The 15,155-nt window shown below is 37.4% G+C and overlaps 1 protein-coding gene and 1 non-coding gene across 2 annotated transcripts; one reads left to right on the plus strand and one right to left on the minus strand.

Moving 5' to 3' along the window:
• Positions 1–4,794: 4,794 nt before the first annotated feature.
• Positions 4,795–10,245, minus strand: LOC148584546 (uncharacterized). Its single transcript, XM_088518495.1, has 4 exons — positions 10,007–10,245; positions 9,160–9,736; positions 7,287–8,931; positions 4,795–6,821 (listed from the first exon to the last, which is right to left on the minus strand). The coding sequence occupies exons 1-4, from the start codon at positions 10,243–10,245 to the stop codon at positions 4,795–4,797; spliced, it is 4,488 nt and encodes a 1,495-aa protein (XP_088374621.1).
• LOC132176765 (small nucleolar RNA R71) lies at positions 9,770–9,876 on the plus strand. The gene has a single exon (XR_009439619.2). It is a non-coding gene; the product is annotated as a small nucleolar RNA R71 (small nucleolar RNA).
• Positions 10,246–15,155: the final 4,910 nt, after the last annotated feature.

Consider the following 15,155-nt stretch of genomic DNA (forward strand, 5'->3'; position numbering starts at 1 on the left):
ACACCTGCGCAGAAAAACATCCCCTTAAAAAGGGGTATTCCAATAGGGCATGCCCCAATTTAGTTAATTAAGTGCGTCACGCCTGCACAGAAAAACATCCCCTTAAAAAGGGGCATTCCAATAGGGCATGCCCCAATTTAGTTAATTAAGTGCGTCTGACTGGCAAGCGCTCTTAATTAAGGGCGCCTGACTGCATGTATTGCTTATAGAATTTTATTGATAATACCTGTTATAGTTGATTATGCAGAAAGAAGGTTTGCAAAATTAAAATTGATAAAATACTACCTAAGATCAACAATGTCACAAGAGAGATTAAATGGATTAGCCATATTATCAATTGAAAAGAGGATGTTAGAAAATCTTGAATATAAAAACTTAATCAGTAATTTTGCATATAAAAAAGCGAGAATAATGATTTTTAAATAAAAATATAATTAATATTAAAATAAATGTTATTTAATCAATATTTAAATATTAAAAAAAACCCACACTTAAACTTTTCGTCTAAAGCATCAAAATATATCAAGCCGGCCCAATTTTACTCTACTGCATTAACAACACATGCACTTAAACACAATGAGAAAAAAATGCAACCTGAAAGTTGGATTCCATCAAGTTGAGTAAATAATTATAATTAATAATTAATACTCCCACCACATACAGCCAAAAGTGCCATAATAAGTTGATGCTATTACTCTCCTTAACACAAAACCAAAAAGTTTTCATGTGTTTTAAAACACCTATTGTTTTCTTAAGTTTTCATGTTATGGTTATTATATCCTTATGAACTGTTAGGAGCCTAGAGTGAGATTTGTTACATTCCAATTTAGAAATATGAACCTTGCATGCATTTGGACCAAACGTTTGCTACATTCCAGTTCGAATAGTATCCATAATGAAAAATTAGGATTTTGTGACATTCTATCCAGTTTGACTTCGAACTAGGATTTTATGTATTTAATATAGATTATCTAGTGTTGCTAGTAATGTTAAACTATATTTCGTTATAGTAGGAAATCAAGATGTCAGAGGATTTGAGCGAGCATACGTAAGTAAATACTTACGATTGCTTTCCATCAAAATGTGTGATATGTCAGCTGATTAAGCACCTGTATGTTATGAGCCTTACATTTCTTATTTAATTGGGCAAATGATTAAATAATTGATTAATGAGATGCATCGTATGACATGATACACCAATACGTGTGATATAATGGTCGTGGGCTTACTATATGAGCTGAAATCCAAGGTTAAATATGTGTGTGTTTATGAGCATTGGATCCAATGATTATTCGTGACCGGTATAGCCGAGTCACTACAGGACGTACATCATTAGTAGCGTAGGCCATCTGAGGTCAAAATTGGGCAGACTACTAGTGTTATGAACAGTAGCATACAACATTCAAGACACGGGTATTGTGTTACAAGTCCATCGGAACAGTGCCAACCCTACTAAGAATGGGTAATATCTTAGGTAGGCCATACAAGATAGTTATGACCTTAATAACACATTATCTTATTGCATAAAAAGCATTGGTCATTGTCGCTGGGATTATATCATATCTTTTCAAAGTCAAAACTGCATTTTTGGGGCATAATAGTAGAAGTAACACCTATTATATTTGTGAAAACTCGTGTCTATTATTCTAGCATATATAAACTCATAAGCTCATTCCATACTCAACTATGAGATTTACTTACTAAATCTTAGACTTACGCAGTAGTTGCGGCTTATCAGGTTGTCATCTATAGAAACAAGAGGATTCACTATGATGTAGATATTGGACGAATATTTCACTGTACCAGGTTTAATTGGTAATTATTACTTCTGGTTAAGAGTTCTGAGTCATTGGTTGATGATAGTGCTTTTACACCTCATGGTTATAAAAATCTCAGATCATATAATTTCACCTTCCGCTTATATTTACTTTGACTTGTTATGGGTGATCCTGTTAGTCAGTTATAAGTTAACTGCAGGCTATTTGTTGTGCAAATTTATTTAACTCGCAAGTGCACGAATCAATTGTAGTTAATGGATTGCAAGTGCGAGGTCGAACCCACAGGGAATTGTATTCTTGAAAGCAATTTTAAATCTAAATTAATTAAACCCTAGTCTAGTTCCAAATTTTTGAGAGTTTTTTTTGTTTGAATGAAAAAGCCAAAGCATGAGCAATTTAAAGTGATTGAAATCTTATGACGAAGCACTAAGGTTTCGGAATCCGCACTCACAAATTCATAACAACATAATTTCATGATCTATAATATTCTCCAAAGTTCTCACATATAAATCTTAAGTTTGTTTTACTATTGCTTCAAAGAATTAATCAAAAGATCCCATGTATCCATTCATAACCCAAATCACAAAAGAAATCCAATATTCGATCAAATCATTAACTGTATCCGTAAATCACAAGAAAATATCCAATCTTTATCAAAACATCAATTGTATCCAGAGAATAAATCACAGAGGAAATCCAATTTTTAACAAAGAAAACCAAGCAATCAATTGTATTGAATAATCTTAAATCATCAAGTGTATCCTTGAATGACAAAAGATATCCAAGAGTTATTCAATCCAATTGATTAGAAGTAAAACAATAGAGCAATTAAACCATTAAATTGGGAAATATTACATACATGAAACAAAGTTGCTAATCATAAGTGAGGCTTCATCCTCAACCTTAGTTGAAGGTTTAGCCTCTCATGTTATTGAAAGACAAAACAAAATTGATTGAATTCATAATGTAAAATCGAGTACTTACAAATAAGAATCACAAAGTAGAGATTCAAAAGTTAGGAAAACCTTAAACTCTCTTCTTTCTCCTCTGCAATCTTCAAATTCGTAGCCCCCTCAACTAATCTGATAATTCCCTATTTATAGACCTAAAACTTAGGGTTTTACAAGTTGAAATCGGATACAATTCGTCCAGGTTTGTACCATTTAATTACGGGACGATTTTGGAATAGTAAACGTCCAAATTAGGAAAATCCTATTTCACAATGAATTATAGTATTTTGAGTTAGCTTTCCAACGCCACTTGAATCACCTCAATCGGATATGTGAACGAAAAGTTATGGTCAAAATACTGAGACGTGTAGAATCTGAATTTGAATCCAATTCGAAATTTTATCCAATCTTATCCTTAATCCGATTTACCCATTTCTTGGATTTTGTTAAATTTAACCACATCAGCTAGGTCTTCTCAAAGTATGTTTTCTTCCAAAAAGTAGTTTTTCTTCAACACCTACAAAATACTAAAAACACAAAACTAACACAGAACATCAGATAATAACACAGCTAAAGGATTAACACAAGTAAATTAAGGGGTCCAAATATGCAATATTTGGCACACATCAAACACCCCCAAACTTAACTTTTGCTAGTCCCTTAGCAAAACAAAACGAAAAATAGAATGAAAACAAAACAAAACAAAACATAAATCCTCTTTCGTGGGAGAGACGATTGCATTTAGCATATGCAACAAGCCTTTTAAACCCCTAGGCATCCCTAGTGGACGAGTGAAGTCTCGTGAGGGCTTAACAGGAATGATACCCACAAACATTGTAGTACTATGTTGTTAACAAGAAAGCAGTTTCACATAAACCATGGTTCTTATTCATGAGCAAACTTAAAAAGACAAACACCATCATCACTATCAAAAGGAAATCCAGAATCAAACCACTCATAAATGAACAATTTAGACTTCATATGTTCTGAAATGTGTAAAGTGTAATTAGCATACAATCATGAAGCTTTCAGCTTAAACTCAAGGCAAGTTCCATAAAATTTGTAAGAATCCCTAACAGATGAAACAACCAAGGCAAGATATGCAATTTTTTTTTTTTTTTTTTTTTTTTTAACAGGCTTTGTAGTGTCTAACTCCCTTAAGCTTTCTAATTGACCCATGTAACAAGTGTTAGGCCAATGACTCCCAAGCCAGGTGGCTTTAGGGCACTAGATGTAAAACATCTCTAAGGGCTTAGTAACTTAAGTCAAAAAGGCTACGAAGCCAGACTAACCATATCTTAAATCAATATTGAATTTCACACCTTTTGACACGAACACTCAATGCTTAATGAGGCAAGAGGTCTGGTTACTCAGCGAAAAACTCAACATGATCTTTCTTTTCTTTTTCCTTATCTTTTTATTTATTTATTTACTTTTTTATTTTTTTATATCTTGCAAGCCAATGGTTATTCATCAATAGGTCATCCAACAAATCTCAAAGAGAACAAGCTTAAGCTCAAACATCATACCTCACAGAAAACATGCTAATGTGCTCATAAAAATTTATCTCAAAACAAGTGAAATCTCTTTTACCCAAAAATAAGTCAAAGGACTCAGACTCCAAATGACATAATGATGTGTTCAACCCTTTAAGAAAGCTAATGAAATGCAAACCACAGTCACAGTTTAACTCAAACTTGACAAATACATAGCATAATTTTTTATTTTTTTTTTAACACAAAAAGACAAATAAAACTAAACAAATAAAAACAAAAATAAATAGACAAAGATAGACAAAGTGTTTTTCCATACCCCCAAACTTGAATCACACATTGTCCTCAATGTAGGCAGAAACACAATACCAAGAGGTATAAGGAACCAGAGTGAGCAAAGAGACGACCCCCAAACTTACTCATAATAACACATGTCCTGAAAAACACAAAAATAAAACAAAAATGAAGATAGACGAAACAACACAAAAAATGACTAAAAATACCAAAGAAAAAGGAATGCCTCCCATAAGCGCTAAGTTTACAGTCTTCAGCCAGACTTTTCACCGCTGATGATTAAGTAGACGACGTAGGATCTTCCAAAGGCAATTCCTCACTCTCCGAAATTTCCAGTTCCAAGAATGGCTTCAACCGCTGACCATTGACCTTGAGAGCACTTCCATTCTTAGGATCCTGGATTTCGATGGCTCCATGAGTAGAAACTGCACGCACTATGAATGGTCCAGTCCATCGGGATTTGAGCTTTCCTGGAAACAGATGCAGACGTGAGTTGTAAAGGAGGACTTTTTGACCAACTTCAAATGATCTTCTCAAAATGTTTTGGTCATGGATCTTCTTCATCTGATCTTTGTATAGCTTGGCACAGTTGTAGGCATCATTCCTCAATTCTTCTAATTCATCTAGCTGTAACTTCCTTTGCTCACCAGCCTTGGTGAGGTTGAAATTTAGCTGCTTTATAGCCCAATAAGCCCGGTGCTCCAATTCCACAGGGAGGTGACAAGCCTTGCCATACACGAGTCGGTAGGGAGACATGCCAATTGGAGTCTTGAATGCAGTCCGGTATGCCCACAGAGCGTCATTGAGTCGAAGAGACCAGTCCTTCCTTGTCAGGTTCACCGTCTTTTCTAATATCCTCTTGATTTCTCTGTTGGATATCTCAACTTGCCCACTTGTCTGAGGATGGTAGGGAGTTGCAACTTTATGAGTAATACCATACTTCTTCATGAGTTGCTCAAAATATCGGTTGCAGAAATGCTTCCCCCCATCACTGATGATGGCACGTGGTGTCCCAAAACGTGCGAACACATTTTCCTTCAAAAATTGCAACACGACTCTGTGATCATTAGTCTTGCAGGCAATAGCCTCCACCCACTTGGAAACATAATCCACCGCCACAAGGATGAAAAGATACCCATAAGAATTAGGGAAGGGACCCATGAAATCAATGCCCCAAACATCAAACAGCTCCACAATAAGGATCGGGTTCAGCGGCATCATATTCCTTCTTCCAATGCTCCCCAACTTCTGGCATCTATCACAGGCTGAACAGTAGGCATGGGCATCACGAAAAATAGAGGGCCAATAGAATCCACTTTGAAGAATCTTCGCCGCGGTCTTTTTAGAACTAAAGTGGCCTCCACATGCATGATCATGGCAAAAAGATAGGACATTTTGCTGGTCATTTTCAGGAATGCATCTCCTTATAATCTGATCTGGGCAGTATTTGAACAGGTAAGGATCATCCCAAAAGAAGTACTTCACCCCAGCCAAGAATTTTGATTTGTCTTGCCTGGTCCAATGCGATGGTATCTGGGCAGTGACAAGGTAGTTCACTATGTCTGCGAACCATGGTGCAGAATTTTGAGAGATGTACATAAGTTGTTCATCAGGAAATGTCTCAGTAATCGGCACAGCATTTTCATTAAAGTCCACAACCAGCCTGGATAGATGATCAGCTACCACATTCTCGGAACCCTTCTTGTCCCGAATTTCAATATCAAACTCTTGTAGCAATAGAATCCACCGGATGAGACGAGATTTAGCATCTTTCTTTGACAATAGATATTTCAACGCAGCATGATTAGAGTAGACTAAGACTTTAGATCCTAGCAAGTAAGATCTAAACTTATCCAGAGCAAACACTACAGCTAACAACTCCTTTTCAGTAGTGGAGTAGTTAAGTTGTGCATCATTCAGAGTCTTGCTGGCATAGTATATGACATGTGGAATCTTCTCTACTCGCTGACCCAAAATGGCTCCCACAGCATAATCAGAGGCATCACACATTATCTCGAACGGAACCCCCCAATTAGGTGGCTGAATGATTGGTGTAGAAGTTAAGGTCTTTTTCAGAATCTCAAAGGCTGTCTGGCACTTGTCATTGAAGTCAAAAGGAACATCTTTTGCCAATAGATTACATAGAGGTCTTGCTATCTTGCTGAAGTCCTTGATGAATCTTCTGTAGAACCCAGCATGTCCCAGAAATGACCGAACCTCCTTAACTGTCCGCGGGGGCGGAAGGTTAGATATCAGATCAACCTTAGCTCTGTCAACCTCGATACCTTTGTGGGAAATTACATGCCCTAAAACAATTCCTTGTTTCACCATGAAGTGGCATTTTTCCCAATTCAGAACCAAATTCTTCTCCTTGCACCGTACCAGCACCAATGTGAGATGATGTAGACATTCCCTAAATGATGAACCAAAGACTGAGAAGTCATCCATGAAGATCTCCAGGTGACGTTCAACCATATCTGAAAAGATGCTGATCATACATCGCTGAAAAGTGGCGGGTGCATTGCACAATCCAAACGGCATACGGCGATAGGCAAACGTACCGAACGGACAAGTGAAAGTAGTCTTCTCTTGATCTTCGGGGTCCAGTGGAATTTGGTTGTAGCCGGAGTAACCATCAAGGAAACAGTAGTACTCATGGCCTGCCAATCTCTCCAACATCTGATCGATGAAAGGTAGAGGAAAATGGTCTTTTCTTGTCACGGCATTTAACTTCCTGTAGTCAATGCACACTCTCCATCCTGACTGCACACGAGTGGGGACCAACTCATTTTCCTTGTTCTTGATAACTGTAATCCCTGCCTTCTTTGGCACCACATGAATGGGACTCACCCATTTGCTGTCAGAGATTGGGTATATGATTCCCGCATCCAGAAGTTTAATTACCTCTGCTCGAACTACCTCTTGCATGGCCGGATTCAACCATCTCTGTGGCTCGCGAGAAGTTTTAGCATTTTCTTCCAGATGAATCTTATGCATCACAATTGCAGGGCTGATTCCTTTGATATCTTCTATTGACCACCCGATTGCTTCTTTATGCTCTCTCAAAACTTCTAGCAGCTCATGTTCCTGATCACTATCCAAATCGGCAGCAATGATCACAGGCAGAGATTCTATAGGATCCAAATACTTGTACTTCAGGGTGTCTGGTAGAGGCTTCAACTCCCGCTTGACAGGCTCAGCTGCTAATGAAGATGGATCAGGGGACGATGTCAAAGTAATTTCTGTAGTCTCCGTCTTTATCTCAGGAGTTGAGTCTAACAAGGCGTCAGCTTGTTCCAATAAAGTGTCCAGTGCCATGTCACTTCCCAGTGCAATCAGGCATTCTCCCAAGGGGTCTTCAATATCTGGTTCATTGACAGTTTTCTCTACTATCTCCTCAATTAAGCATGTGCTTCTGACCTCCTCATACTCAAATGGCTGCTTGCTGATATCAAAGATGTTCAGTTCCACTGTCATGTTTCCAAATGATATCTTCATGACTCCAGTTCTACAGTTGATTAGGGCATTAGCTGTTGCTAAAAAGGGACGCCCTAATATGATTGGAACTTGAATTTCTGCATTTTCCGTCTCTGTATCTAAGACAATGAAGTCCACAGGGTAGTAGAACTTATCAACTTTGATCAGCACGTCTTCAATAATTCCCCTTGGAACCTTCACAGATCTGTCAGCCAACTGAAGTGTAATTGAAGTGGATTTCAACTCTCCCAATCCCAACTGAACAAATACTGAATATGGCAGTAGATTTACACTGGCCCCCAAATCCAACAGAGCTTTCTCAACTCGATTGTCACCAATCTTGCAAGCAATGGTAGGACATCCAGGGTCCTTATACTTTACAGGCATCTTGTATTGCAAGATAGAGCTGACCTGCTCAGTCAGGAAAGCTTTCTTGGGGACGTTCGTCTTTCTCTTGATGGTGACCAAATCCTTCAGAAATTTGGCATAAGAAGGCACTTGCTGGATGGCATCTAGGAATGGAATGTTTATCTGCACTTGCTTGAACACTTCCAAAATATCATCGAACTTCGAGCTCTTCTTTGGCTGTTTCAGTCTTTCTGGATATGGAGCTTTGGGTATATACTTTTTGGAAGGATCCTCAGTAATCGGAATGGCAATGTCCGGTCCTGTGTCTTCCGCAGGCTTGTCCAGGTTTTCCTTCTCTTCTGCAACCTTAGTGGCCTCTTCAGGCATGACCACTTGATTATCCACCTGTTTGCCTGACCTCAAAGTGGTGATGGCTTGTACATGATCCTGACCATGCGTAGAGGCAGAGGAACTTCCAATCACAAATTGCCCTTTTGGGTTAGGCACAGGTTGACTAGGGAACTTCCCTCTTTCTCTTTCCCCCACTTGATTTGCTATATGGCCAACTTGTCCTTCTACCTTGATCATGGCCTGCTTAAGTTCTTGTATGTCTCTGCCATTAGCCATGTTGGAATTCCTCAGCTCCTGTACAGCTTGGTTGGTGAAACCTTTTAGCTCTTGTACAGATTGGGAGTTGGAATTCTTGAGCTCTTGTATAGCTTGGGAGTTGCTCATGGTAGCATTCTTCATATCTTGTATGTTCGTATCCATTGATTGCATGAATGCTTTCATCATGTCTTCCAGTGATGACTGTGGTGCAGGCTGTGGCCCTTGAGTGGTGGATTGATAAGCAGGAGGTTGAGTTTGGTGAGATGGCCTGAACTGATTCTGAGCTTGAATGGATGTATCTCTCTGGTTCAGTGGTTGATTCTGCTTCCAAGAGAAATTAGGGTGATTCCGCCACCCTGGATTGTAAGTTTCGGAAAACAGCCCAGTGGTGGGTTTTTTGTACTCATTGAAGGCATTGACTTGCTCAATTGGGTACTCTGTTGACAGAGTTGGGCAGTTTTGAGTGAAGTGCGTTTGACTATCACATAACCCGCATGCACCAACGTGGTAAGTATCTGCTGCATTCACTGGTTTGTTTAGGACCATAGTGTCAAACTGACGCCTGAGAACCTTGAACTCCTCCCTTAATTCAGCATCGTTCCTCACCTCATAGATGCTTCCTGTCTTGGGAGCGGGTTGTTGTCTGTCCCAACTATCTTGAAAATCCCATTGTTGCGCTCGTTCAGCCATTTCATCCAAAGTTTTATAAGCTTCATCCCCAGTAAGACTTAAGAATTCTCTACCATTCATCGTCTCAAGCGAGTTTCGCTCACTTGGTGTTAGTCCCCTGTAGAAAATTTGAACTAGCACCTCATTCTCAAACCCGTGGGGTGGGCATTTTATAGTAAGCTCTTTAAACTTCTCCCAGCTATCAGTGAATCTTTCCCCTTCTTTTTGTCTGAAATTGGTGATCTGTAGACGGAGGGCATTGATTTTGGAAATTGGGAAGAACTTGTGGTAAAACTTGCTTTGCAACATATCCCAAGAAGTGATAGATCCAGGTCTATTGTTGAGTAGCCAGGATTTCGCCCTATCATGTAGGGACAGAGGGAATAACCGAAGGCGCACCGCTTCTGCTGGGGCATTTTGTGTATTAACAATGTCGCAAATTTCCAAAAAAATCCTCACATGAACATATGGATCCTCATTCTCTAATCCTCTAAATGCAGGAAGGTGGCCTATTGTACTCGGCTTCAGCTCGAAGCGAGTAGCTGGCAACACTATACACGATGGTGTGTTGGTAATATTGGGTACGAACAGCTCCCTGAGGGATCTAGGTTGATTTCGTTCTCCCATCTTAACAGACTTTTCCGAATCAGACTCGGAACTTTGAGAATTGGTGGGTGAGTTTGGTGGCTGTCTTAGATTCTCTCTCGCCGTTCTTTCAATTTCGGGATCAAAAGTGTTTAACTCCTGATTTAAAGATCTACGACCGAACATGCAAAAAGGAACTAACAACCTAACAAACTAACAAACTAAAAACTGAAATGAATTGAACTAAATTAAATTATATTAAACTAACTAAACACAATTGCAAGCAGAAATTAATTTAAACAGAAACTAAAAACTCACAAAAAAGGACCAAAAGATTTTGGCAAAAATCTACTGAACTATTGCAGTTGCTGTCTTGGCCACAAGTGTGCTCGATCGTAGCAGGGCTGTAACGCAAACAAAACAACAACAAAAAACAAAAAGAAAAATCTTTTTTTATTTTTTTTTTATTTGTATTAGTAACACAAATAAAACAAAACAAATTGCAGAAAAATAAAATCCTAATTATAACTAGTAGAAGAATAAAACCGATCTAGAAATAAATTGGTTCCAAAAAATAAACAATTCCCCGGCAACGGCGCCAAAAACTTGTTGTGCAAATTTATTTAACTCGCAAGTGCACGAATCAATTGTAGTTAATGGATTGCAAGTGCGAGGTCGAACCCACAGGGAATTGTATTCTTGAAAGCAATTTTAAATCTAAATTAATTAAACCCTAGTCTAGTTCCAAATTTTTGAGAGTTTTTTTTGTTTGAATGAAAAAGCCAAAGCATGAGCAATTTAAAGTGATTGAAATCTTATGACGAAGCACTAAGGTTTCGGAATCCGCACTCACAAATTCATAACAACATAATTTCATGATCTATAATATTCTCCAAAGTTCTCACATATAAATCTTAAGTTTGTTTTACTATTGCTTCAAAGAATTAATCAAAAGATCCCATGTATCCATTCATAACCCAAATCACAAAAGAAATCCAATATTCGATCAAATCATTAACTGTATCCGTAAATCACAAGAAAATATCGAATCTTTATCAAAACATCAATTGTATCCAGAGAATAAATCACAGAGGAAATCCAATTTTTAACAAAGAAAACCAAGCAATCAATTGTATTGAATAATCTTAAATCATCAAGTGTATCCTTGAATCACAAAAGATATCCAAGAGTTATTCAATCCAATTGATTAGAAGTAAAACAATAGAGCAATTAAACCATTAAATTGGGAAATATTACATACATGAAACAAAGTTGCTAATCATAAGTGAGGCTTCATCCTCAACCTTAGTTGAAGGTTTAGCCTCTCATGTTATTGAAAGACAAAACAAAATTGATTGAATTCATAATGTAAAATCGAGTACTTACAAATAAGAATCACAAAGTAGAGATTCAAAAGTTAGGAAAACCTTAAACTCTCTTCTTTCTCCTCTGCAATCTTCAAATTCGTAGCCCCCTCAACTAATCTGATAATTCCCTATTTATAGACCTAAAACTTAGGGTTTTACAAGTTGAAATCGGATACAATTCGTCCAGGTTTGTACCATTTAATTACGGGACGATTTTGGAATAGTAAACGTCCAAATTAGGAAAATCCTATTTCACAATGAATTATAGTATTTTGAGTTAGCTTTCCAACGCCACTTGAATCACCTCAATCGTATATGTGACCGAAAAGTTATGGTCAAAATACTGAGACGTGTAGAATCTGAATTTGAATCCAATTCGAAATTTTATCCAATCTTATCCTTAATCCGATTTACCCATTTCTTGGATTTTGTTAAACTTAACCACATCAGCTAGGTCTTCTCAAAGTATGTTTTCTTCCAAAAAGTAGTTTTTCTTCAACACCTACAAAATACTAAAAACACAAAACTAACACAGAACATCAGATAATAACACAGCTAAAGGATTAACACAAGTAAATTAAGGGGTCCAAATATGCAATATTTGGCACACATCACTATTCTCTAGAAAGCCCACCTCGATGCTCCAAGAAAAGGATGGGGATAGAGACAAAACTAGAGGTGGCAGCTAAGGCCAAGAAGGGAGGATGGGAGGAGGACGAACTATGTAACACGTTGAGCACATTGGCGGAGTGATAAGTGCTGAATATTGTATATTGATATGTGCTAAATATTGCATATTTGAATCCCTTAATTTACATTAGTTAATCCTTTAATGGCGTTATAATCTGATGTTCTTGGTTAATTTTGTGTTTTTAATGTTTTATAGGTTGTTATGGGAAAACTAAGGGTTTTATGTGAAAGTTGCATACTTTGGACAAAAGTTGCCAACGGACATGGGATCGAGCACAAGTTTCTACACTTGAGCGAAGCTGCGCTCGCGCCCAGCACACCCGCGATTGAGTGTAGCTATGCCTAAGTTAAGTTCCAGCGCGCACGCATGCCTGTGCGGCAGTGGGCATTCTATGTGCTCGAGTGAGCTCGAGCGCAGCAAGTGTGCGATCGAGCGCACTTGTCTGACCTGGCTACAATTTTAATGCTAATGCAATTTGTAAACCCTAGTTTTAGGCCTATAAATATAGAAGTCATCAAATTAGTTGACGGGGCTACGAATTACGAAATTCCAGAGGAGAAAGAAAAGAGTTTTAGTGTTTCCTAACTTTTGGATCTCAAGTTTATGATTTCATATTTGTAAGTACTCAATTTTTCATTATGAATTCCATTAATTTTGTCTTGTCTTTCAATACTATGAGAGGCTAAACCTTCAACTAAGGTTGAGGATGAAGCCTAACTTATGATTAGCAACTTTGTTTCATGTATGTAGTGTTTCCCAATTTAATAATTTAATTGCCCTATTTTTTTACTTCAAATCAATTGTATTGAATGATTCTTGGATATCTTTTGTGATTCAAGGATATATTTGATAATTTGAGATAATTTAATACTATTGATTGCTTGGTTTTATTTTCTAAAAATTGGATTTCCTTTGTGATTTATTCTCTAGATACAATTGATGTTTTGATGAATATTGGATATCTTCTTGTGATTTACGGATACAGTTGATGATTTAATTAAAATTGGATTTCTTTTGTGATTTGGGTAATGAATGGATACATGGGATGTTTTGATTAATTATTAGAAGCAAAAGTAAAACATAACTAAGATTTATTTGTGAGAACTTTGGGAAATATTATAGGTCATGGAACTATGTTGCTATGAATTTGTGAGTGCGGATTCCGAAACCCTAGTGCTTCGTCAATAATTACTTTCAATTTAATTTTGTTCATGCTTTTAATTTTTCATTCACAGAACAATCTCTCAAATTTTGGAACTAGGTTAGGGTTCAATTGATTTAGATTTAAATTTGCTTTCAAAAACACAATTCCTTGTGGGATCAACCTCGCACTTGTAAACCCTTTCACTGCAAACGATTTGTACACTTGCGAGTAATTTAATTTGACACAACAAGTTTTTCCTACAACATATTCATTGCTGAATTGTTCTTTCCTTTCAAATTTTCAGTTTATTTGCTTATTTGTTTTTGTTTTTGTTTTGTTTTTTTTTTTTTTTTTTTTTGTCTCTTTGATAAGTGCTAAAATATTCATATTTTCAGCCCTTAACTTACATGTTTTAATCCTTTGGTTTTGGTTAATTAGGTCATTTTAATTCTTTTTTGTGTTTTTCATACTTTTGTAGGCTTTTGGAAGAAAATGAAGTAAATCTAGATGATTTGGGCTCAAAAGAGAGAAGATGGAAAATTGGGAGCTCTCTGACACTGCGATCGATCACAGGGTACCTGCAATCGAGCGCAGTACCCGAGAAGACAAAGCACAATCCAGGCCAGGAGCGATCAAGCACATGCCAGAAGAGGATCGATCGCAGACCTGCGATCGAGCGCACATGGGTTGCGATCGATTGCACCCGTGCACAGGAGACATATCAAGTGGCAGCCAGATTGCCATTCTTTCCATATTAGGGTTTTCCAACTCCAAATTGTAATAGGTTTTGAAACCCTACGAAATCCCTAGGTTTACTACTTTGTCAAGGACTTCTAAAGCCTATAAATAGACCCTTAAGCCTTTAGAATGTGTATGCTTTGTAAGGAGAGGAAGAGGAGCTCTTGAAGTTCAAGTCTCGAATTTATTCTTTTCTTTTCTTTTCTTTTATTTATGAAGATGTTTAACATCAATTTTATGTGTAGCTAATTTAATTAGAAGGGCTAGATTGAAGCCCTAGTTATGTTTAGTTAATATTTCAATATTGGCGCCCTTGTGATGATCTTGTTGTGCTATTTAACTTGATTAATGCCTACTTGCACGAATTCCTCATATGTGTGTGCCTGATCAACATATACATGTGGTATGGACTAGTTAGTTAAATCAATTTGAATAGCCGAGTCCTGGGTTTAACATAAGTAACAAAAGAATCCACACCGCGATTCTTGGGTTAATCAACATGGGGAACCGGGAGTATATGCCATGCCCTAGGCCTCATGTGTTTGTCGATTTTCATAGAACATATGCTTTCCTAAGGAACAACTTAGTATACACCATGCTAAATCCCTTAGAAAAGAAAAGAGTTAGAGTATACGCCATGCCAAACTCGTTGCTTAGGGAAATCTATAGCCTTAGAAGTATACGCCATGTCTTTAGATTTGACAAACATTAGATATGCATAGCATGATCAAAGCATTGGCATATTGTTATATTAGCTAAATATAATTAGTGGTGGATATCAAAGCCCTAACTTTTATTATCATCACTTAGACAATCAATATTTGTTTTACTTAAGGAATTTATTTTTAAACATAAATTCAGCAATCGTCGTGGGAATGATTCTGTACTTGCATCATATACTACATCTGAACCAGTTGCACTGAAGCTGCCTAACTGAAGAAGTAATTCAGTTGATGCAAGGTCCTCGATCTCAAGCCTCAACCGTTCTTCCACTCGATCCTGAAATTGAGCG

This window comes from Corylus avellana, chromosome 7 (assembly GCF_965113065.1).
Source record: "Corylus avellana chromosome 7, dhCorAvel1.hap1.2, whole genome shotgun sequence".
NCBI classification, from domain to species: Eukaryota; Viridiplantae; Streptophyta; class Magnoliopsida; order Fagales; family Betulaceae; genus Corylus; species Corylus avellana.

What these genes read in the sequence shown, in the direction of transcription:
- LOC148584546 (XM_088518495.1), bottom strand. Translation starts at nt 10,245, where the DNA reads ATGGGAGAACGAAATCAACCTAGATCCCTCAGGGAGCTGTTCGTACCC. An exon ending in GCAGAAGCGGTGCGCCTTCG is followed by an intron (nt 9,737 to 10,006) that starts GTTATTCCCTCT and finishes AATTTTCTACAG; the next exon opens with GGGACTAACACCAAGTGAGC. An exon ending in CCACTCAAGGGCCACAGCCT is followed by an intron (nt 8,932 to 9,159) that starts GCACCACAGTCA and finishes GAACTTAAGCAG; the next exon opens with GCCATGATCAAGGTAGAAGG.